The sequence below is a fragment of the Salvelinus alpinus genome, chromosome 30 (assembly GCF_045679555.1).
Source record: "Salvelinus alpinus chromosome 30, SLU_Salpinus.1, whole genome shotgun sequence".
NCBI lineage: Eukaryota > Metazoa > Chordata > Actinopteri > Salmoniformes > Salmonidae > Salvelinus > Salvelinus alpinus.
This window is the reverse complement of record NC_092115.1, coordinates 13,306,033-13,332,527: the sequence shown is the minus strand read 5'-3', so window position 1 is coordinate 13,332,527 and position 26,495 is coordinate 13,306,033. Positions and strand designations below refer to the sequence as shown.

Sequence of the window (26,495 nt, the reverse complement as noted above, 5' to 3'; positions counted from 1 at the left end):
GAGATTATCATACGCCTGCTTGCTCAGCATCGGGTCCCCCCAAAAAATAAAAAAGATCTGCATTAGCCTTCCAGGCCATCCACGAGGGTCGGTGTTTTAACACAGTCAATAAAAACAGAACATCAGTAAAGTGTCCACGGCTAGGTTGTGTACAGGTTGTGTACAGGTTGCCAAAACATTTACATTTAAGTCATTTAGCAGACGCTCTTATCCAGAGCGACTTACAAATTGGAAAGTTCATACATATTCATCCTGGTCCCCCCGTGGGGAATGAACCCACAACCCTGGCGTTGCAAGCGCCATGCTCTACCAACTGAGCCACACTATGCACATAGATCCACTACCAGTGTTGGATTGATGTCAGGTTATCTCGCTTCCTTGAAGCGTCTCCCATGACGGAGGACGAATCTATAGTCCTGCTTTCTCACTAATTAATGAGCTGTGTGGACTGGTCTTTGATTAAGCTTAAAAGTGAATGAGTTTCATAACTAATATGATATTCTAAAAGAAAAACATACTTGCTATTCCCTATGTTCGTCCTATGACTGGAAGAAGAGAAGACCTGGAATTACTTTGTGCTGGACCCGCAGAGAAATAAAAGAGAATACCATAGATCACTTTAATAATTGATTTGCATATGATTATCGAAAAAATACTAAGAGAGAAATGCGTATTTTGTTCTAGTTTCTTTCTTTTTTTTACTTTTTTTTTTACAATTCCATACACCTTAGTCTTACAGAAAGAAGTCTGCCCTGACGGACATACATTTCCTTGTTTTTCTTATTTCACATAGATTTTTTTTATCCTGGTACATGGCCCCTTAACTGTCATTTTTCTTTTGATGTTGCCAACAACAAACAAACATACAAACCAGGGTTCACACGGAGGTCAGAGGGGTCAAATGAAGATGAACTCTGAGCGGATTTAGTAGGGATGGGGAGATCATATAACACGGCAGATGCTGACAGCTGGTGTACTTTAAAAAAAAAACATGTCAAGAGTAATTCACTGAATAATTCAAACTTTTTGTGGGTCAGGTTGATATTGAGGTCACATAGTTATCATCTTAATGGCAACATATTTCATTTGCAAGGGATCCTTGACACATTTTACTTAAGAAAACATCCGACACATCAACATATCAGTTAGCCTGGTACCATATTCTATGTGCTTTAGCCAACTTCCCTGACTATCGGTGTCAGGCCAAACATGTTCGGCATGACAATGGAAAAACACAGAGAGGATTTGGTTAAAGCACAAACGGACTGGAGCCCCAGGCTAAGATATCAGTAGCGTGTCCAGTATAATGGAATTGACAACTGTACTGACAGGCTGACAATGTGGGCAAGCAATGGTGACTAATAGTAGCTAGGGTTCATCATTAACCCTTTCCTACGAGCCACAGCTGACGCAAAATATTTGATTCTTGTTTAATCATTAAATTCACTGTCTAGTGTATTACGTTAATGTGTGAAAGAATAAAAAATAAAAAAAGATATCCCTCAATTACTGTAGAAAACGCAATACTATTTTCAACTATAAGTAATAACTTAGCATCCAAAACAAGACATAGTTGAATAAAATAAGAGTAAGAAAATAGAGTAGTAGTTATGCGAAACCATTGTCTCTTGTTCACATGACATTCATCCACAACAGTTCCAATTTGGCATGCACATGATGGTGTGTCCTGTACTGTGTTACAGTCAAATACGTCCTACTCAGTCAGCCTCTTTATACAGGGATGGTGAATGGGACACGCAAAGACACATACAGTAGCATGAGATCAAAACCTTCCACTGACATGAAAGACCACAATTAAAGAAAGTGGACAAAACAAGATAATAAAAAAACAGCAATTCTTATAGAAGTCCACAATCAAGTTCTCTGACCAAGGGCATTAGGATACAATCTTTTGAGGTGTCCGCGTTCCTTCAGAATCCATAGAATCCATCCTCAAAGACTCATCATTTGAACAAACCCTTTTGTATCATCATTGCGCCTGTATCTTTCCAGTACATAGTATCCATATCCGTTCCCATCCGTGGTCAAAGTCAATATAAAGGCAGGGAAGACATGGGAATCACTTTGGCAAAAGGACACTTCCCAGGCAGCAGAAAACACATGCAGACATGCAAACATAACCTGAGGGGGAGTTTGGCTTTCTGTCAATGGACGGTTCTCGAAATCACAAATGTCAATACTGAGTACGAGCACACACCAATAAACAAGTTCTCCACAAGCTGCTCAAGAGTCTATTCTCAACAGAGCTCCACTGAAGCTGTCCAAAGTCAAGATGTCCTTTTCCATGTTAGTTTTGTCTAGGTACAGCAGACCACTTTTGTTTTGTCTAGGAATGGGTCATCCATTCCTTCATTCATTGGGTTCTGCAAGTAGAGCTCCTAGGTAGTTTCTAGTGGGTCCAGTTTCCTCTGCTGATTTGTTGGTTTGTTGTTCTGTTGGTCCAGATCCAAACCTCAGACCCTTATGGGGAGAGTTGCGCTCATCTGTTGTCGAACGATGTCATTCTGACTGCTGTCCAGGCTCTTCATGTGGTGGCCAGGCAACGTCCCCCCGATCCGCATCAGATCCCTGTCAACAGAGGCAATAGGTCAGTCACGTGTTTTTTTTTTCAAGAGTACAAACTGTTACACCAGTGTTATTAGATTCCTGGTTCTGGAGCAGAGAGCCATAGGGTGTGCAGGGTTTTGTTCCAGCTCAGTGCTAGCACAAAATGTTAAACTTATTAACTAATCACCAAGCCCTTGGTTTGTTCAATTAGGTGTGTTAGTGCTACACTTATCTATTTGAAACTTTATTTAACCAGGAACAGGACTGAAGAACGCTGCTGTGTTAGGTGGTATAGTATTACGCTGTCAACAACATTGATGGGAGACAGCACACAGCACAGCAGACAGTGAGAATCCATCAAATATGTGTTGATACCGATCATGGAAAAGACAACCTAGAAGCCAGTTGCACCACTTACAAAATCCAATTTAACCTCAGAGCAGAATAAATTAATCATGTTGGGGTTGTAATAAAAACTAGTACCTCCGTCATCTCCATTCTAAAGATACTAAGTCACTCTCTCTCTCCACTCACTCACTCATTCACTCACTCTCGCAATCACTCACTCACTCTCGCAATCTCTCTCTATCGCACACTCACTCACTCACTCTCGCACTCTCTCTCTCGCACTCACTCACTCTCGCACTCACTCGCTCACTCTGGCACTCACTCGCTCACTCGCTCACCCACTCGCTCGCTCACTCACCCACTCGCTCTCTCACTCACCCACTCGCTCGCTCACTCGCTCCCTCACTCACACGCTCCCTCACTCGCTCTCTCACTCACTCGCTCACTCACTCACTCACTCACTCACTCACTCACTCACTCACTCACTCATTCACTCACTCACTCACTCACTCACTCACTCACTCACTCACTCTCGCACTCACTCTCGCACTCACTCACTCTCGCACTCACTCTCGCACTCACTCACTCTCGCACTCACTCACTCTCGCACTCACTCACTCTCGCACTCACTCACTCTCGCACTCACTCACTCTCGCACTCACTCACTCTCGCACTCACTCACTCACTCACAGATGAGTCCATAAATTAATCATCGGCATGTCATCGGCATACAATGACACGTAGCATAACACACGCAAGACACACACCTACATACACACAAACTTCCCCATTTGGCCCATCACAGCAATGGGCTTGGCCTCCCTTAGCAACCTAATTAAATACATTCCTCTTTTAGCTTCTCCTCAATCTGTCTTATTACCCACACTCCATCACCTCAGCTCTCTGTTTGTCTGTTTCTACATCCCCCATCACCCCAGCTCTCTGTTTGTCTGTTTCTACATCCCCCATCACCTCAGCTCTCTGTTAGTCTGTTTCTACATCCCCCATCATCTCAGATCTCTGTTTGTCTGTTTCTACATCCCCCATCACCTCAGCTCTCTGTTAGTCTGTTTCTACATCCCCCATCATCTCATATCTCCATTAGTCTGTTTCTACATCCTCCATTAGTTTGTTTCTACATCCCCCATCACCTCAGCTCTCTGTTTGTCTGTTTCTACATCCCCCATCACCCCAGCTCTCTGTTTGTCTGTTTCTACATCCCCCATCACCTCAGCTCTCTGTTTGTCTGTTTCTACATCCCCCATCACCTCAGCTCTCTGTTAGTCTGTTTCTACATCCCCCATCATCTCATATCTCCATTAGTCTGTTTCTACATCCTCCATTAGTTTGTTTCTACATCCCCCATCACCTCAGCTCTCTGTTTGCCTGTTTCTACATCCCCCATCACCTCAGCTCTCTGTTAGTCTGTTTCTACATCCTCCATTAGTTTGTTTCTACATCCCCCATCACCTCAGCTCTCTGTTTGCCTGTTTCTACATCCCCCATCATCTCAGCTCTCTGTTAGTCTGTTTCTACATCCCCCATCATCTCAGCTCTCTGTTAGTCTGTTTCTACATCCCCCATCACCTCAGCTCTCTGTTAGTCTGTTTCTACATCCCCCATCATCTCAGCTCTCTGTTAGTCTGTTTCTACATCCCCATCACCTCAGCTCTCCATTAGTCTGTTTCTACATCCCCCATCACCTCAGCTCTCTGTTAGTCTGTTTCTACATCCCCCATCACCTCAGCTCTCTGTTAGTCTGTTTCTACATCCCCCATCATCTCAGCTTTCTGTTAGTCTGTTTCTACATCCCCCATCACCTCAGCTCTCTGTTAGTCTGTTTCTACATCCCCCATCATCTCAGCTGTCCGTTAGTCTGTTTCTATATCAGCAGCACTGGCTCTGTCTGCGCCATCTCTTTCTCTGTCCTATTACCTACATTCAGGAGGCAGCCAAGAGCACGGGGAATTAAACATAGGTCAGATATTACATTTCCACACGCAATTAGCTTCACAGAGGCCCGCTCCTGGCAATAGGAATCACTCTTGGGGTAATGCTGCAACAGTGAAACTGGAAGACATTGAGGCTCAAGCGAGAAACTGATAAGTGGAATATGATAATTTTGTGGTTTTGTTTGGTGGGGTACAAAGAGCTGAACCAGAGCTTCATGCCCTATACATCAGTTTAGGCCCAACACGCTGCTGTTGATATCGTTGATCGCACGCCAAAACAACAAATCAAACCAGCAACAACAGCAAAATATGACCATATCTGTAAAAACCACTAAATGTGTAGGTTGGTGTTTCGATAATTATTACTATTGACAGTATACTTTGAATTTCTGTTCATTATCATGGGAGAGGTTTTTGTGCAAATCTGTAGGTTTCTCGGCTTATTTAGAAACTGTTGTTTAGAAACTATTTAACTTTTTCTTTACACCGGTCTTGTTGTGCATATAAAAATACATATATATATAAATATATATAAAAAATATGAATAACAAAATTTATATAAACTCAGCAAAAAAATAAAAGTCCTCTCACTATCAACTGCGTTTATTTTCATCAAACTTAACATGTGTAAATATTTGTATGAACATAACAAGATTCAACAACTGAGCCATAAACTGAACAAGTTCCACAGACATGTGACTAACAGAAATTGAATAATTTGTCCCTGAACAAAGGGGGGGTCAAAATCAAAAGTAACAGTCAGTATCTGGTGTGGCCACCAGCTGCATTAAGTACTGCAGTGTATCTTCTCCTCATGGACTGCACCAGATTTGCCAGTTCTTGCTGTGAGATGTTACCCCACTCTTCCACCAAGGCACCTGCAAGTTTCCAGACATTTCTGGGGGGAATGGCCCTAGCCCTCACCCTCCGATCCAACAGGTCCCAGACGTGCTCAATGGGATTGAGAACCGGGCACTTCGCTGGCCATGGCAGAATACTGACATTCCTGTCTTGCAGGAAAACACGCACAGAACAAGCAGTATGGCTGGTGGCATTGTCATGCTGGAGGGTCATGTCAGGATGAGCCTGCAGGAAAGATACCACATAAGGGAGGAGGATGTCTTCCCTGTAACGCACAGCGTTGAGTTTGCCTGCATTGACAACAAGCTCAGTCCGATGATAATGTGACACACCGCCCCAGACCATGATGGACATTCCACCTCCAAATTGATCCCGCTCCAGAGTACAGGCCTCAGTGTAACGCTCATTTCTTCGACGATAAAGGCGAATCCGACCATCACCCCTGGTGAGACAAAACCGCGACCCAGTCATGTCTGGTCCAGCAACAGTGCGTTTGTGCCCATAGGCAACATTGTTGCCGGTGATGTCTGGTGAGGACCTGCCTTACAACAGGCCTACAAGCCCTCAGTCCAGCCTCTTTCAGCCTATTGCGAACAGTCTGAGCACTGGTGGAGGGACTGTGCGTTCCTGGTGTAACTCGGGCAGTTGTTGTTGCCATCTTGTACCTGTACCACAGGTGTGATGTTCGAATGTACCGATCCTGTGCAGGTGTTGTTACACGTGGTCTGCCACTGCGAGCACGATCAGCTGTTTGTCCTGTCTCCCTGTAGCGCTATCTTAGGCGTCTCACAGTATGGACATTGCAATTTATTGCCCTGGCCACATCTGCAGGCCTCATGCCTCCTTGCAACATGCCTAAGGCATGTTCACGCAGATGAGCAGGGCCCCATGGCATCTTTCTTTTGGTGTTTTTCAGAGTCAGTAGAAAGGCCTCTTTAGTGTCCTAAGTTTTCATAACTGTGACCTTCATTGCCTACCGTCTGTAAGCTGTTAGTGTCTTAACGACCGTTGCACAGGTCCATGTTCATTAATTGTTTATGGTTCATTGAATAAGCATGGGAGACCGTGTTTAAACACTTTTCAATGAAGATCTGTGAAGTTATTTGGATTTTTACAAATTATCTTTGAAAGACAGGGTCCTGAAAAAGGGATGTTTCTTTTTTTGCTGAGTTTAATAATTATTATTTAAAAAATATATAATAATAAAGAAATAAATACATGATAAAGAAATAAAGAAATAATTCCTCTCCAGTCTCTTCCACTCACCCTGAGTATGTGCTGGTGACCACTTTGAGTGTGGCGGCATTGCGGAGCAGCTTGTCCAGGGTGCTGACGATCTGGCAGAATTTGGGCCTCAGGTTCCTCTCCTTCACCCAGCACTCCAACATGAGCTGGTGCAGCACCATGGGGCAGTCCATAGGTGGGGGCAGACGGTAGTCCTGTTCCACCGCAGTCATCACCTAAGGAAAGGGTTAATACGATATGATACTATGCGATACAATGTGATAGTATACAATGTGGTACAATACAATATGATACGTTATGATACCACAGGATACAATACCATATGATATGATAGAATAGGTTTAGGGATCAATTCCATTCTCAATTCCTGTCAATTTAAAAAGTGTTTTGAAATTCTAATTCACGAGGAAGAACAAAAAAGAAAGTAAGAGTCAGTTAATTCAGTTGATTACTTTTGATTACATGTGATTACTGTTGATTACTGTTGATTACAGTTGATTACAGTTGATTACAGTTGATTACTGTTGTAACAACATGTTATTTTCTGTTCTACTTTCTATAAACTTCACATGTATTTGACTACTTGCTACAAAGCAAATGGGCCTTTGTAAAAGATGAAGAATATCTCTACTGCACTGCACAACTTGCACTCCCCGTTTCCTCATTTATTTGTCATGACGTGTTTGTATTCTCTACAAAGCTATTTATATCCATATGCTGTCGGTATGTATTTTGGTTACTTCTTGCTGCAATGCAAATTTGCCTTTGGGATCATACAACATCTATACTATTCATATTCCTATTTTTCGCTGCTCACAAATGTAATGATTCTTTTGAAACTGGCTACTGTAGTGATACAACATGTTGGATGCCACGTTTGGATGAGCATAATTGCGCTCTATTCATTAATAAGGTAGAAGCCCAGTGAGATGGTAAGATGTGTTTTGGGGATAGAGAGTGGGTGTGTGTGCGCGATGGTGTGTGTGAGCTCGTGCGTATGAGTGTGTGTGTGTGTGGTAGTTAACTACTCTGCCGTGGTAAATATCTGTGGATTGAAGATACAGGTGGAGACGTGGGTAGCAGGAGACAAAGTAAAAAACGTCAACACAGCTGCACTAACCACCTGCACGGTGAAGATAAAAACTCTCAAGCATAACTGTCAAGCTCAAACTAAAAGTGCAGCTGCAATGTACCTCAGTGTAAACTATCCCTTCAAGACTATGAATCTGAAATAAAACAGTGGCTCTATTCCTACATCCATACTAGCATACTACTTTAAATTCATGCCCAATAAATTATTTCATTCTAAGTAATTCATTCAGGGAACATGGATGGAAATTTGCTTTGTTGCTAAACGGGGACTTTTACATTGATGTTGAAACTGAAATGTTTAATTCAATGATTAATGTGCACTGTCCCTATCAAATAAATACCCTGAATAAATAAATAAGTAGTATGGGTATTGGAACCATATTCCACACTCTGTGTTGATCTGTCAGACGCAACGGGAGCTAGGAACTAACTAACTGACATCCAGGTCGCCTGCTAGTGTGTTCTAGTCTGCTACAGTAGATATTGAAACACTTCTTCTCGTAGTATGAGCCTATCAGACGCAACGGGAGCTAGGAACTAACTAACTCACATCCTGGTTGCCCATGTCCCAGTAGGGTCTCTCTCCGTAGGACACCACCTCCCACATGACGATGCCGTAGCTCCAGACGTCACTGGCCGAGGTGAATTTCCTGAAGGCAATGGCCTCAGGGGCGGTCCAGCGGATGGGAATCTTCCCTCCCTGTAGAGACACAGGGGGAGGCGGGGTTGATACAGTGGAGCATGCTGGGCGATGGATCCATTATAAACACTCACACAGAGAGAGGAAGGTAGACACATACAGACACACGCAGGCAGACACACACACACACATACGCAGAGACACACACACGCAGAAATACACACACATGCAGAGATACACGCAGAGACACACAAACACACGCAGAAACACACATACGCAAGAAATACACACACACACACACACACGTAGAGACACACACACACACGCAGAGACACACACACAGGTAACCAAAGTCTCACAAACATGATCACAGAATGCAGAGAGACACAAAGACACAAATGAGTGAGCACACTCACACACACACAAAATTGCAAACAAACAAAGAAAGCAAACAAACAAGCAATCTCACAGATAAACACACAAAGACAAAAATAGAAAGACCGATTAAACACAGACCAAGCTAACAAGATCCATACTTACAACCCCCCTCTCAATCCAGGTCACTCATACCCACAACCACCCTCTCCATCCAGGTCACTCATACCCAGACCACCCTCTCCATCCAGTTCACTCATACCCACAACCACCCTCTCCATCCAGGTCACTCATACCCACAACCACCCTCTCCATCCAGACCACCCTCTCCATCCAGGTCACTCATTCCCACAATCCCCCTCTCCATCCAGGTCACTCATACCCACAACCACCCTCTCCATCCAGGTCACCCATACCCACAACCCCACTCTCCATCCAGGTCACTCACCAGAGAGCTAGTGTAAGTGGGATCGGCTGATGAGTCGTCTAGGAAACGGGACAGGCCGAAGTCGGACACCTTACACACCAGGTTGGTATTAACCAGGATGTTGCGGGCAGCCAGGTCCCGGTGAACGTAGTTCATGTCCGAGAGGTACTTCATGCCCGCCGCGATGCCACGCAGTATGCCCACCAGCTGGGTCACCGTGAAGCGCCCATCATTCAGCTGTGAGGGAGGCGAGGGGTAATGGGGAGGGTAGATAGATTGAGGGTTAATGCAGAAAGAGGGAGTGGGTAGATAGAGGGGGATGAGACAGAAATGGGGGAGATGGGAGAGGAAATATATATAGGGGAGGGAGGGAGAGAGAGAGAGAGAGAGAGAGAGAGAGAGAGAGAGAGAGAGAGAGAGAGAGAGAGAGAGAGAGAGAGAGAGAGAGAGAGAGAGAGAGAGAGAGAGAGAGAGAGAGAGAGAGAGAGAGAGAGAGAGAGAGAGAGAGAGAGAGAGAGAGAGAGAGAAAGGACACCGCCTCAGTACACAGGGGGACAAACACCTACCTGGAGGTGACAGCATTCCCTCCCCCATATATGCCCCCCTAGGCACAACTACGACAACATAACCAACAGAAATGGGTCACAACTCCCGCAGCTCTGTCGCACGCTGGGTTTGTACAGCACCTAGTCAATGGCAGGCTTCGAGGGGACTCCTACGGTAGATACATTTGTAGCTCATCTCTTGGCAGTAGTACTGTAGACTACTTTATCACTGACCTCAACCCAGAGTCTCTCAGAGTGTTTACAGTCAGCCCAATGACACCCCTATCAGATCACAGCAATAAAATTGCAGGCAGCCAACCTAAGAAAATGAACAACAATGACAAATGGTTTGATGAAGAATGCAAAAACCTAAGAAAGAAATTGAGAAACCTATCCAACCAAAAACATAGAGACCCAGAAAACCTGAGCCTACACCTTCACTATGGAGAATCACTAAAACAATACAGAAAAACATTACGGAAAAAGAAGGAACAGCACGTCAGAAATCCTCTCAATGTAATTGAAGAATCCATCGAATCTAACCGCTTCTGGGAAAATTGGAACACACTAAACAAACAACAACAAGAAGAGTTATTTATCCAAAATTGAGATATATACATGACCAAATACAAATCTTAGAATCAACAATTAAAGACTCCCAGAACCAACTGGAGTCTCCAATTACATTGAATGAACTAAAGGACAAAATACAAACCCTCTCACCTCAAAAGGCTTGTGGTGTTGATGGTATCCTAAATTAAATGATAAAATATACAGACCACAAATTCCAATTGGCTATACTTAAATTATTTAACATCATCCTCAGCTCTGGCATCTTCCCCAATATTTGGAACCAAGGACTGATCACCCCAATAACTACCGTGGAGTGGGATATGCGTCAACATCAACCTTGGAGAAATCTTCTGCATTATATCATTAACAGCAGACTCGTACATATCCTCAGTGAAAACAATGTACTGAGCAAATGTCAAATTGGCTTTTTTACCAAATTACCGTATGACAGACCACGTATTCACCCCGCACACCCTAATTGACAAACAACCCAAAACAAAGGAAAAGTCTTCTCATGCTTAGTTGAGTTCAAAAAAACTTTTGACTCAATTTGGAATGAGGGTATGCTATAAAAATTGATGGAAAGCGGTGTTGGGGGGAAAAAAAGAAGACATTCTAAAATCCATGCACACAAACAAAAAGTGTGTGGTTAAAATTGGCAAAAGAACACACATTTGTTTCGACAGGGCTGTGGGGTGAGACAGGGATGAAGCTTGAGCCCCACCCTCTTCAACATACACCACTGTTCAAAAGTTTGGGGTCACTTAGAAATGTCCATGGCCTTCTAGGCAGAGTTGCAAAGAAAAACCATTTCTCAGACTGGCCAATAAAAATAAAAGATTAAGATTGGCAAAAGAACACAGACACTGGACAGAGGACCTCTGCCTAGAAGGCCAGCATCCCAGAGTCGCCTCTTCACTGTTGAAGTTGAGACTGGTGTTTTGCGGGTACTCTTTAATGAAGCTGCCAGTTGAGGACTTGTGAGGCGTCTGTTTCTCAAACTAGACACTCAAATGTACTTGTCCTCTTGCTCAGTTGTGCACCGGGGCCTCCCACTCCTCTTTCTATTCTGGTTAGAGCCAGTTTGCGATGCTCTGTGAAGGGAGTAGTACATAGCGTTGTACCAGATCTTCAGTTTCTTGGCAATTTCTCACATGGAATAGTCTTCATTTCTCAGAACAAGAATAGACTGACGAGTTTCAGAAGAAAGTTCTTTGTTTCTGGCCATTTTGAGCTTGTAATCGAACCCACAAATGCTGATGCTCCAGATACTCAACTAGTCTAAAGAAGGCCAGTTTTATTGCTTCTTAATTCAGGACACCAGATTTCAGCTGCGCTAATATAACTACAAAAGGGTTTTCTAATGATCAATTAGCCTTTTAAAATGATAAACTTGGATTAGCTAACACAACGTGCCATTTGAACACAGGAGTGATGGTTGCTGATAATGGGCCTCTGTACGCCTATGTAGATATTCCATAACAAATCTGCCGTTTCCAGCTACAATAGTAATTTACAACATTAACAATGTCTACATTGTATTTCTGATCAATTTGATGTTATTTTAATGGACAAAAAATGTGCTTTTCTTTAAAAAAGGACATTTCTAAGTGACCCCAAACTCTTGAACGGTAGTGTATATATCAACGAATTGGCGAGGGCACTAGAACAGTCTGCAGCACCCGGCCTCACCCTACTAGAATCTGAAGTCAAATGTCTACTGTTTGCTGATGATCTGGTGCTTCTGTTCCCAACCAAGGAGGGCCTACAGCAGCACCTAGATCTTCTGCACAGATTCTGTCAGACCTGGGCACTGACAGTAAATCTCAGTCAGACAAAAATAATGGCGTTCCAAAAAAGGTTGCCAGGACCACAAATACAAATTCCATCTAGACACCGACAACTCTACATACCTCGGCCTAAACATCAGCGCCACAGGTAACTTACACAAAGCTGTGAACGAGACAAGGCAAGAAGGGCCTTCTACGCCATCAAAATGAACATAAAGCTTCAAAGCCATACAACACTCCTTCCGTGGCCTCCAACTGCTCTTAAATGCAAGTAAAACGAAATGCATGCTCTTCAAAAGATCGCTGCCCGCACCCGCCCGCCAGACTAGCATCACTACTCTGGACGGTTCTGACTTAGAATATGTGGACAACTATAAATACCTAGGTGTCTAGCTAGACTGTAAACTCTCCTTCCAGACTCACATTAAGCATCTCCAATCCAAAGTTAAATCTAGAATCTTCTTCCTATTTTGCAACAAAGCCTCCTTCACTCATGCTGCCAAACATACCCTCGTAAAACTGACTATCCTACCGATCCTTGACTTCGGCGATGTAATTTACAAATTAGCCTCCAACACTCTACTCAGCAAATTGGATGCAGTCTATCACAGTGCCATCCGTTTTGTCACCAAAGCCCCATATACTACCCACCACTGCAACCTGTATGCTCTCATTGGCTGGTCCTCGCTACATATTCGTCGCCAAACCCACTGGCTCCAGGTCATCTATAAGTCTTTGTTAGGTAAAGTCCCGCCTTATCTCAGTTCACTGGTCACCATAGCAACACCCACTCGTAGCACGCGCTCCAGCAGATATATTTCACTGGTCCTCCCCAAAGCCAACTCCTCTTTGACCACCTTTCCTTCCAGTTCTCTGCTGCCAATGACTGGAACGAATTGCAAAAATCACTGAAGTTGGAGACTTATATCTCCCTCATTAATTTTAAGCGTCAGCTGTCAGCGCAGCTTACCGATCGCTGCAGCTGTACACAGCCCATCTGTAAATAGCCCATCCATCCAACCAACTACATACCTCATCCCCATATTTGTTTTTCTGCTCTTTTGCACACCAGTATTTCTACTTGCACATCCTCATCTGCACATATATCACTCCAGTGTTAATTTGCTAAATTGTAATTACTTCGCCACTATTGGCCTATTTATTGCCTTACCTCCTTACTCCATTTGCACACACTGTATACAGATTTTTCTACTGTGTTATTGACTGTACGTTTGTTTATGTGTAACACTGTGTTGTTGTTTTTGTCGCACTGCTTTGCTTTATCTTGTCCAGGCCGCAGTTGTAAATGAGAACGTGTTCTCAACTGGCCTACCTGGTTAAATAAAGGTGAAATAAATAAAATAAATAAAAATAAAATTCGACATACCAATTAAGATCTGGCTATAAGTACTTGAATCAGTTATATAACCCATTGCCCTTTATGGCTGTGAGATCTGGGTTCTGCTCACCAACCAAGAATTCACAAAATTGGACACACCAAATTGAGACTCTTGATGCAGAATTCTGCAAAAATATATCCAGTGTACAACGTAAAACACCAAATAATGCATGCAGAGCAGAATTAGGCCGATACCCACTAATGATCAAAATCCAGAAAAGAGCCGTTCAATTCTACAACCACCTAAAAGGAACCGATTCCCAAACCTTACATAACAAAGCCATCACCTACAGAGAGATTAACCTGGAGAAGTCCCCTAAGCAAGCTGGCCTTCTCCCAAGAGAAGACAGGCTATATGCACACTGCCCACAAAATGAGGTGGAAACTGGGCTGCAATTCTTAACCTCCTGCCAAATGTATGACCATATTAGAGACACATATTTCCCTCAGATTACACAGACCTACAAAGAATTAAAAAACAAATCCAATTTTGATAAAATCCCATATCTATTGGGTGAAATACCACATTATGCCATCACAGCAGCAAGATTTGTGACCTGTTGCCACAAGAAAAGGAAAAACTCCATTGTAAATACAACACATATTTATATATTTTCCTTTTTGTACTTCAACTATTTGCACATCATTACAATACTGTATATAGCCATAATATGACACTTTCTTTGGCAATGTAAACATGCCAATAAAGCCCTTTGAATTGTATTGAATTGAGAGAGGGAAGAGGGAGATAAAATCAGTCAGTAGGTCAGTCTACATAAACATAAACTTACATAAGCCTTCATAAACATAAAACGACATAAGTCTACATAAACATAAACCTACATAAGCCTACATAAACATAAGTCTACATAAACCTAAATAAGTCTACATTGACATAAACCTACATAAGCCTTCATAAACATAAACCTACATAAGCCTACTGTACATAAATATAAACCTACATAAGCCTTCATAAACATAAACCTACATAAGCCTACATAAACATAAGTCTACATAAACCTAAATAAGTCTACATTGACATAAACCTACATAAGCCTTCATAAACATAAACCTACATAAGCCTACTGTACATAAATATAAACCTACATAAGCCTTCATAAACATAAACCTACATAAGCCTACATAAACATAAGTCTACATAAACCTAAATAAGTCTACATTGACATAAACCTACATAAGCCTTCATAAACATAAACCTACATAAGCCTACTGTACATAAATATAAACCTACATAAGCCTTCATAAACATAAACCTACATAAGCCTACATAAACCTACATAAGCCTACATAAACATAAACCTACATAAGCCTACATAAACATAAACCTACATAAGCATATATAAGCATAATAAACATAAACCTACATAAGCATACATAAACATAAACCTACATAAGCCTACATAAACATAAACCTACATAAGCCTACATAAACATAAGCCTACATAAAGCTTCATAAACATAAACCTACATAAACCTACATAAGCCTTCATAAACATAAACCTACATAAACATAATAAACATAAACCTACATAAGCCTACATAAACATAAACATAACATATGGAATAACTATCAATGACTGGTTCTATCAGTCTGCAACAGATTACCATGTGTCTGATCCCTAATGAGTAATTTAAATATGTGTGTGTGTGTGTGTGTGTGTGTGTGTGTGTGTGTGTGTGTGTGTGTGTGTGTGTGTGTGTATGTGTGTGTGTGTGTGTTGCTACAGCGTGAAAGTGAATAGGACAGTCCACTGATAATTAGTTACAGTTAGAATTCAATTATCTTTTCCCAGAATGACTAGAGGTTAGACCTTTCTCTGCTTATCCAGTCTTGACTGAAATGAATTAAGCATCGAGTTGATGGAACCATGCTACCACTCACAACAGCTCCATAGAATTACAATAACTAGAATGGAAAATCATGTCTCCTTGACTTGAAGCAGGTTGACATTTATTGTCATGAATCTTGCCTTGGAGGCCGAACTGGGCGATTTCCACTAGATGGGCCAGCTGCAAAGTCAAAATTGTCGAAATCGTAAAAATTAATGCAAACAAAAATGTTTAGGTTAGGGTTAGGTTAATTTAAGGTTAGGGTTAGGCATTAGGGTTAACAGTGGGTTAAGGTTGGGTTTAAAATCAGATTTTATGACTTTGTGGCTGTGCCAGCTAGAGACCACTCTGCAGGGCTGCCTCCAGTACATGAGTCATTCAAATAAATGCCAACCTTCTGACTTGAATGGGGATGTTCGTTCTAATGATTCTATTTTTATAAACAGCTCCATAATCAGTCCCATTTCTCATTAGTTTTGTGATGGCATACTTCCATGTCTCAAGGAGCCTAGAAATCAAGGTTCATTTGTCATGAACTCAGGAGGGTTAGATTCCCAACGTGCCAAGTATCTAAACATACTGCTTTGTTATTTACACTTGAATGGAGTTTGACATGAAAACACATTTGGATGGGTATGTTAACAACAACACCATCAGGGGGGAACTCAGGGGGGCAACTTTCACATTTTGAAATGGCATTTTTGTCCCCCCCAGTTTTATCATTGGAATGTCAAACAAAACTAGGCAACGGCATGCTTTAGGAAGCTGTCCGACTGGATTTAAACAAAAAAATAAAAAAATACAATTATGCCCCCCCCACTAAAACCAAAGTTGCACCCCTGTGATTCATAACAAGGCTGGGTGGCAAGGAAACAAACCCCATAAGCAGATGTAACTTCTTTAGGAAAACAGCCCTAATGTTGGAAACAAACATCATTATGTTGTCGTCCAGAGTCACATTTATTTATTTTACAAGCTATAGCACAACAGCACAGTTTGGTCTGCTTTTTGTTTTCATGTTTGCCATGGAAAAAATATCACAATGCTGATATCGTCACAGCCCTAATGCATTGGAGGCATAGATGGATAGGACAGTCCTGCTTGGGAGTGTGTGTTTGTGTTTATCCTTGAGTGCAAATGTGTTTCTTGTTGTTATGCATGTGTTATGTGCGTTCACATGTGTACATGTGTGTAGTTCTGTCTGCATCCCAGAGCCAGGCACAGTAGTTTGACGTGACATCACAAGATCACTGCAGTGTGTATCTATGAGTCACACACACAAACACACATAAATGCAGCTGGATGGACATCTGACTGACAGGAGTGTGTGAGAAGGAGTGAGAGGCTGAGCTTGAGTCACCAGATGAGCTTGAGTCACGAGAGATGAAATTAAATGAGATGAAATTAAATTAAATGAGATGAATTGAAATGAGATGAAATGAGATGTAATGAAATGAACCAAGGAGGGTTATGGAAATTGCTCTGTACTTTATGATCGTAAATTTATCCAGTAAGAGAGATTATTTGTATTTATTAACGTTATACACCATTTATTTTTTATTTAACCTTTAACTAGGCAAGTCAGTTATTATTTACAATGATGGCCTACCAAAAGGCAAAAGGCTTCCTGCGGGGACGGGGGCTGGGATTTAAAAAAAAAATATATAGGACAACATTGGTGTCACGCCCTGACCTTAGAGAGCCTTTTTATGTCTCTAGAGATACTGGGATGCAAAGGAGCAAGATACATAAATAACTACAGTATGGGGATGAGGTAGTTTGGATGGGCTATTTACAGATGAGCTATGTACAGGTGCAGTGATCTGTGAGCTGCTCTGACAGCTGGTGCTTATAGCGAGTGAGGGAGGTAAAAGTCTCCAGCTTCAGAGATTTTTGCAGTTCGTTCCAGTCATTGGCAGCAGAGAACTGGAAGGAGAGGCGGCCAAAATAAGAATTGGCTTTGTGGGTGACCAGTGAGATATACCTGCTGGAGCGTGTGCTACGGGTGGGTGCTGCTATGGTGACCAGTGAGCTGCGATAAGGCGGGATAGCAATAATAGCAATAAGGCACTTAGGGGGTTTGTGATATACAGTCAATACGCCACGGCTAAGGGCTGTATCCAGGCACTCCGCGTTGCGTCGTGCTAAGAACAGCCCATAAGCCCTTAGCCGTGGTATATTGGCCATATACACACCCCCTTGTGCCTTATTGCTTAAGTTTGACCACCTATGAATGGACTTGAACGGTGCGCCATTCTCGTATGAGCTCATCGAGGTTAATTAACTCTTACTGAGTGAGAGAGCATTACTGTGTGTGTGTACACTGCCCACTGCCTATTGCCTACTGTAGGAATCATGTAATAGAACTCTAAGTTGTAGAAGTTCTGTACTTCCCCCATCAGCGTCCACTGTCGTGTAGGAGGTGGTGTGTGTCCTTGTCCCCAGGTGTAGTAATATAATAATTTACATTTTATGTCATTTAGCAGACGCTTTTATCCAAAGCGACTTACAGGGATGCGTGCATACATTTTCTTTATGGGTGATCAAGGGAATCAAACTCAATATCCTGGTGTTGCAAGCGCCATGCTCTACCAACTGAGCTATAGAGGACCACATGTAGTACAGCTGAATTCCTATCAGTCAGCGATGTTGTGTCTGACTATGCATGTCTCTGGATTTTCAACAGCACAACTCCTATCACTATTGGTCAGGGGTATCATGAACGGTTCAGCGTATCGCCATAACTGGTGTGTGTTCGGTACGACTCTAAGCATTACTGGTGTGTAGGTGGTGGTATGTGTGATTATGCGTGATTCCAGGTTTTTATGTAGTACGGTAGACTCGATATCAATTAGATGTATCATGTACAATTCCGCACATCGCCACAACTGGTGTCAGCTTCACTCACCCTGAGGAAGGAGTCCAGCGCTCCGTTCTCCATGAACTCGGTGATGATGAGCACGGGGCAGCTGCGGGTCAGCACGCCCTCCAGCCGGATCACGTTGGGGTGGTCAAACTGGCCCATGATTGACGCTTCGCCAAGGAAGTCCCGCCTCTGGCGCTCCGTGTAGCCTGCCTTCAGTGTCTTAATGGCCACCGCCGCCTCACGGCGCCCGGGCTGCTTCAGGCGCCCGCGGCACACCTCTCCGAACTCACCTGGGTGGAGGGTTGGGGGGAAGGGGATGGTGGAGGGGGGAGAGGGTGTGAGGGTTGGGAAGGGGGAGGGAAGTGAAGGAAGAGGGAGGAGAGAGAGGGGAGTGGAGGAAGAGGGAGGAGGGAGAGAGGGGAGTGGAGGAAGAGGGAGGAGGGAGAGAGGGGAGTGGAGGAAGAGGGAGGAGGGAGAGAGGGGAGTGGAGGAAGAGCGGAAAGAGGAGGAGGAGTGAGGGAGAGGGAGGGAGGGAGCATTACTGGTTGAACCGAGGAGGAGGAAGAAGAGGAGGAGGAAGAGGAGGAGAAACTCTAGAAATATAGGAGTGAAAGGAAGAAGGAGATTGTAAAAGAGCGAGAGATGGGGGTTGAGCTGTGTAGGAGAGAGAGTGAATGAGGAAGGTAGGAAAAGAGAGAGACAGGAAACTTAGGGGTCTGAGAGGTTGGGGAGGGATGGAGAGAAGGAAAGATCATCCCGTGACCGGGAGTGGAGCCTGGGACCGGTGGAGGGGGAGAGGGAACGGAGGAGGAGCCTGGGAGTTTTGGTGCCTTGGTAAAAAGTTGTGTGTTTATAAAGGAGAAGAGAGAAAGAGGAAGAGAAATAAAGGGACATATGGTTCAGGGTGAAGTCAGGAGAAAGAACACATGCTCTTGGAGAAGAAACAGCAAACTAGCTGGACGACAGAAGAAGTTGTTTCACTGACACCTCCCCTCCACACCTACTCCCCACACCTCCCTTTCACACCTCCCCCACCACACCTACTCCCCATACCTCCCCCTCACATCTCCCCCCCACCTACCCTCCACACCTACTCCCCACATCTCCCCCCACACCTCTCCCTCCACCCCACACCTCCCCCTCCACACCTCCCCTCCACCCCACATCTCCCCCTCACACCTCCCCTCCACCCCACACCTCCCCCTCCACCCCACATCTCCCCCTCCACACCTCCCCTCCACCCCACACCTCCCTTTCACACCTCCCCCACCACACCTACTCCCCATACCTCCCCCTCACATCTCCCCCACCTACCCTCCACACCTCCTCTCCTCTCCACACCTCCCCTCCACACCTACTCCCCACACCTCCCCCTCACACCTCCCCTCCACCCCACATCTCCCCCTCCACCCCACACCTCCCCCTCCACACCTCCCCTCCACCCCACACCTCCCTTTCACACCTCCCCCACCACACCTACCTCCCCCTCACATCTCCCTCCCACCTACCCTCCACACCCCCCCCACACCTCCCCCCACACCTCCCCCTCACACCTACCCTCCACACCTCCTCTCCACACCTCCCCTCCACACCCCCCCACACCTCCCCTCCACACCTCCTCTCCACACCTCCCCTACACACCTACTCTCCACACCTACTCTCCACACTTCCCCTCCACACCTCCGCCCAACAACCCCTGCCCCTGCCCCTACCACCCAACACACATCTTGTTCAACCAACAACCCACCCCAATATCACCCACTCCCCTAAACACACAGCTGTCCCAAAACATCCCTCCATCTTCACAAATACCCCCCCCCCCCATCCCCCTCCCCCAAAACACAAAATCCACTCCCTCCACAAAACCCTGCCCTCCAAACACCGCACTTCAACACCTAGCTATGTTGGTTACCTGCACCAATGACCTCCTCAATCTTCACACACGAGATGTCAATCTCCTTGGCAAACTCATGGACTGCCTCATTGGGGTCCTCGTAAGTGAACGGATCAATGTACACCTTCACCCCAGGAGAAACTACAGAGATGAAGGGAGGAATGCATCAGATGTTCTTGAATATACACATTCATCAGATATTCATGACACTGGCAGTTTTTTGTTGTTGCGTTCCAATGCGGCATTATTAACTAATACAGTTATGAATGGAATCAAATTTGATGCATGAACAGCAGTTGGACATATCTATCACACAGCTCTTTGAGTCTTGAAAAGGGAGTCTGCTACACTTTGGGGTTTCATAAACCACCTGATCTAGATAATCATGATTTCATTGAGCAAATGTAGTTTCCTGCTTTGGTCAGGTGATTGGATAATTGATTAAATCAGGTGGTTTACTGTCCTGGTTTGAACAAAGGACCACAGAAAGGCGCAGCTCTCCAAGTCTGCATGCACAACACGCACACACACGCACACACACACAACCCCCTCCCCCAACACACACACACACACACAACCCCCTCCCCCAACAGACACACACCTTCCCCTCAGTACTCACCATACTGCTGCAACTTCTCTGTGTATTCCAGCTCCGAACCGCTGCGTTGCTTCCTACAAACAAGGACCACACACGCACAATCTCATTCACATCATCCATCCTCTGTCTTGGCAGGCACTCCACAGTAGATACACAGGCTGCTTTCACATAACAAGCAGAAGATAGTAGATTGTCTGCAGACAGTCGGGATTGGAAGAATGGAACAATGCTCAGGGTGGCTAAAGGATTTCTAAGGGCCTTTTCAGGATTCAAGGAACCAAGATACCAAACAATGACTGAAAATGTCAAAATAATGACCAAAAAGGCCTGTTTAGATAAATACAAATAAGTCAAACACTTACCGAGAGCAAACTATGGCAATGACCACAAGGGCGACGATGACCACGAGACCGGCGGACGCTGAACCCACTATGAGAGGCAGCTGGTCCTGCACTGACTTCATAGGGTCACCTAAAGGTCATCGAAGAATAAAGAACAAAGAATAAACACATGGAATGTCACTGAATAAATTCTTAAAGAAACAGCTAGCGAAATATGGAGGCAGATTCATGGCAAAACAAATAATGGACATTGTATTCCAATCTGTGTATACATGTATTTATTTTTTTTCTTCACAATAAATACACGTCATTATGAAAAGCAATGCACAGTAAAAAATATAAACTATATTCTAATATTAATTTTACTTCAATGTTATTTGTATTCACCTTGCATTCATCTGCTACCATAATATGCTACCCTGTGTATATAGCCAAGTCGTGTATTTATTCCTTGTGTTGTTATTTTTCACTTTTTTTCCTTTACATTTTATTCTGCATTGCTGGGAAGGGCCCGTAAAAAAAAAGCACAGCTCCTTGAAATAGCTTGTTCAGAGTTCTTTCACTGCTTGGATGGATTGTACTGATTAAAGATAACATAGAAAATCTTTAGAACACTGGTGAATAAAAAGATGAGGCATTATCAATGATGAAGGACAATGATAAATAGTGATGGGACAGAAGGGAAGGGAGAGAGACAGAGAAAGAGAAGGAAAGACAAAGTAGTGAAGGCGGAGAAGGAGGAGAGAGAGGGAAAGAGAGAGAGACACAGAACGCAGAGAGAAAGAGTGTGACAATGAAATAGCGAAGGAGGAGGAGGAGGAGGAGGAGGAGGAGGAGGAGGAGGAGGAGGAGAAATGAAATTACTTACTGTGTGTTGAGGTGCTGAAGTCCTTAGGGATGCTGTAGCGGCCGTAGCCAGCCACGGTGCGAGCCCGGACCTGGACCACGTAGGGAGTGGCAGCCCTCAATCCCTCCACACGGACTGAGCTGTGCTGGGCTGTCACCGTGTGAGACATGGCCTGGCCCTGTGGAACACATCAATCAATCACATGTACAGTGGGGAGAACAAGTATTTGATACACTGACAATTTTGCAGGTTTTCCTACTTACAAAGCATGTAGAGGTCTGTAATTTTTATCATAGGTACACTTCAACTGTGAGAGACGGAATCTAAAACAAAAATCCCGAAAATCACATTGTATGATTTTTAAGTAATTAATTAGCATTTTATTGCATGACATAAGTATTTGATACATCAGAAAAGCAGAACTTAATATTTGGTACAGAATCCTTTGTTTGCAATTACAGAGATCATACGTTTCCTGTAGTTCTTGACCAGGTTTGCACACACTGCAGCAGGGATTTTGGCCCACTCCTCCATACAGACCTTCTCCAGATCCTTCAGGTTTCGGGGCTGTCGCTGGGCAATACGGACTTTCAGCTCCCTCCAAAGATTTTCTATTGGGTTCAGGTCTGGAGACTGGCTAGGCCACTCCAGGACCTTGAGATACTTCTTACGGAGCCACTCCTTAGTTGCCCTGGCTGTGTGTTTCGGGTCGTTGTCATGCTGGAAGACCCAGCCACGACCCATCATCAATGCTCTTACTGAGGGAAGGAGGTTGTTGGCTAAGATCTCGCAATACATGGCCCCATCCATCCTCCCCTCAATACGGTGCAGTCGTCCTGTCCCCTTTGCAGAAAAGCATCCCCAAAGAATGATGTTTCCACCTCCATGCTTCACGGTTGGGATGGTGTTCTTGGGGTTGTACTCATCCTTCTTCTTCCTCCAAACACAGCGAGTGGAGTTTAGACCAAAAAGCTCTATTTTTGAATCATCAGACCACATGACCTTCTCCCATTCCTCCTCTGGATCATCCAGATGGTCATTGGCAAACTTCAGACGGGCCTGGACATGCGCCTGCTTGAGCAGGGGGACCTTGCGTGCGCTGCAGGATTTTAATCCATGACGGCGTAGTGTGTTACTAATGGTTTTCTTTGAGACTGTGGTCCCAGCTCTCTTCAGGTCATTGACCAGGTCCTGCCGTGTAGTTCTGGGCTGATCCCTCACCTTCCTCATGATCATTGATGCCCCACGAGGTGAGATCTTGCATGGAGCCCCAGACCGAGTGTGATTGACCATCATCTTGAACTTCTTCTATTTTCTTCTATTTTCTAATAATTGCGCCAACAGTTGTTGCCTTCTCACCAAGCTGCTTGCCTATTGTCCTGTAGCCCATCCCAGCCTTGTACAGGTCTACAATTTATCCCTGATGTCCTTACACAGCTCTCTGGTCTTGGCCATTGTGGAGAGGTTGGAGTCTGTTTGATTGAGTGTGTGGACAGGTGTCTTTTATACAGGTAACGAGTTCAAACAGGTGCAGTTAATACAGGTAATGAGTGGAGAACAGGAGGGCTTCTTAAAGAAAAACTAACAGGTCTGTGAGAGCCGGAATTCTTACTGGTTGGTAGGTGATCAAATACTTATGTCATGCAATAAAATGCAAATTAATTACTTAAAAATCATACAATGTGATTTTCTGGATTTTTGTTTTAGATTCCGTCTCTCACAGTTGAAGTGCACCTATGATAAAAATGACAGACCTCTACATGCTTTGTAAGTAGGAAAACCTGCAAAATCGGCAGTGTATCAAATACTTGTTCTCCCCACTGTATTTATGAAGCCCTTTAAATATCAGCAGTTGTCACATGCTTTTACAGGAACACAGCTTAGACCAGTGGTATTCAAAGTTGGGGGTCCTCAGAAATTCTGGCGGAAAAAACGGGGTCCCTGAATTAGACTTGTTGGATTCTAGCTGGAAATATACTTATTCATGTTACCATGCTACAACTTACTGATTACTTTATATGTATAAGGAATGTATATATTAGGGGTCGAGGAAATGTCAAGAGGAACTTGGTATGTGGGAAGTTACTGACTGAGAAAAGGGGAAATGCAGAAAGTTATTGTGAAAAAGGGCAACAGTCTAGTTTCAGTTCCTGATAGGGCAGGCCAGTTCCTGTGGAACCAGGACCATGAGGGATGTGGAACTCAACTTGAGATAAGGTCAACAGATGAAGAGAGAAGACACTGCTGGAAGGGGGGCCACAGGGGCCCACCCTGAAGACCATCTGATTATGGTAGGGAGCGGTTGCGGTTGCGCTGTCTAGCGGTTAGGATTCGGCACTCTCACCGCCGTGGACCTGGTTCGATTCCCTGCCAGGGAACTACTTATTATAGGGCTCCCGAGTCGCACAGCGGTCTAAGGCAAGAGGGTTACTACAGTCCCTGGTTTGAATCCAGGCTGTATCACATCTGGCCGTGATTGGGAGTCCCATAGGGCAGCGCACAATTGGCCCGGGTTTGGCCGGGATAGGCCGTCATTGTAAATAATAATTTGTTCTTAACTGACTTGCCTAGTTAAATAAAGGTTAAATACAACAACAACAACAAAAACGGTGTCCTATCTCACACACACACACACACACACACACACACACACACACACACACACACACACACACACACACACACACACACACACACACACACACACACACACACACACACACACACACACACACACACACACACACACACACACACACACACACACATTTCCATGCCCATGAGGGTCCTAGACTTAGTTAAAGCCATGACAATGATCTAAAGCCATTACTGTGATTTTACTATTCATTGTAAATGTTTTTAGGCCTATTTGCCATTTTTGTTATTTTATTTTTTTAACCTTTATTTAACTAGGCAAGTCAGTTAAGAATTAATTCTTATTTACAATGATGGCCTACCAAAAAGCAAAAGGCTTCCTGCGGGGACGGGGCCTGGGTTTAAGAATATAAATATAGGACAAAACACACATCACGACAAGAGAGACACCACAACACTACACAAAGAGAGACCTAAGACAACAACATAGCATGGCAGCAACACATGACAACACAGCATAGTAGCAACACCACATGACAACAACATGGCAGAATCACAAAATGTTAGCAGCACAAAACATGGTACAAACATTATTGGGCACAGACAACAGCACAAAGGCAAGAAGGTAAAGATAACAATACATCACGCGAAGCAGCCACAACTGTCAGTAAGAGTGTCCAGGATTGAGTCTTAGAATGAAGAGATGGAGATAAAACTGTCCAGCTTGAGTGTTTTTGCAGCTCGTTCCAGTCGATGTGTGTACTTTGGGGACCTTTAACAGAATGTGACTGGCAGAAAGGGTGTTGTATGTGGAGGATGAGGGCTGCAGTATAGAGTGAAGTGATGTGTCCTATAAGGAGCATTGGTGGCAAATCTGATGGCCGAATGGTAAAGAACATCTAGCCACTCAAGAGCACCCTTACTTGCTGATCTATAAATTATGTCTCTGTAATCTAGCATGGGTAGGATGGTCATCTGAATCAGGGTTATTTTGGCAGCTGTGGTGAATGAGTAGCGATTACTATAGAGGAAACCAAGTCTAGATTTAACCTTAGCCTGCAGCTTTGATATGTGCTGAGACAAGGACAATGTACCGTCTAGCCATACTCCCAAGTACTTGTATGAGGTGACTACCTCAAGCTCTAAACCCTCAGAGGTAGTAATCACACTGGTGGGGAGAGGGGCATTCTTCTTACCAAACCACAATGTTTTGGAGATGTTCAGAACAGGGTTAAAGGGCAGAGAAAGCTTGTTGGACTCTACCGCTTCAGAAACTCAGACAGCGGCATTGCATTTTGGTACACCAGAATTACATCCAATGAAACGCTGCGTTTGACTTGCAGCATAGCGTTGCAGAGGCAGTTGCAGTGTGTTCTGTGTGGTGCATACTGTATGTTGGATTTGTCGAACGTATGCGATCAAACTGTATGCGTAGACGGCTTGACAGAAATGGTAGCAGAAGGTGAATGTTGAACTTTTGTTGCACACATACATATGCAGATGATGCTGTGTACTATTTTGCGCAATGACGTGTGTCAGTGTGTTGGAAGCATAAGAAAGCTTTGTTGTAGAGCGTTTAACACAAAATCCGGGGCTGAGTATAAGACTGTATCATCTGCATATAAATGGATGAGAGAGCTTCCTACTGCCTGAGTTATGTTTTTTATTTATTTCTAAGGGGTGTATCA

General features: G+C 44.0%; 1 protein-coding gene across 1 annotated transcript in view; it reads right to left on the bottom strand.

Annotated features, from left to right (window-relative positions):
- Positions 1 to 605: 605 nt before the first annotated feature.
- LOC139560659 (ephrin type-B receptor 3-like) overlaps positions 606 to 26,495 on the bottom strand; it is a 49,341-nt gene continuing 23,451 nt past the window's right edge. The window contains exons 7-15 of the mRNA XM_071377645.1: positions 22,234 to 22,390; positions 21,387 to 21,495; positions 21,046 to 21,098; positions 20,445 to 20,567; positions 18,575 to 18,822; positions 9,530 to 9,745; positions 8,617 to 8,766; positions 6,996 to 7,189; positions 606 to 2,589 (exon numbers count right to left, since the gene is read on the bottom strand). Of these exons, the coding sequence (XP_071233746.1) occupies positions 2,475 to 2,589; positions 6,996 to 7,189; positions 8,617 to 8,766; positions 9,530 to 9,745; positions 18,575 to 18,822; positions 20,445 to 20,567; positions 21,046 to 21,098; positions 21,387 to 21,495; positions 22,234 to 22,390 (1,365 nt within the window). The 3' untranslated portion in view covers positions 606 to 2,474. The remainder of the gene's footprint in view (positions 2,590 to 6,995; positions 7,190 to 8,616; positions 8,767 to 9,529; positions 9,746 to 18,574; positions 18,823 to 20,444; positions 20,568 to 21,045; positions 21,099 to 21,386; positions 21,496 to 22,233; positions 22,391 to 26,495) is intronic.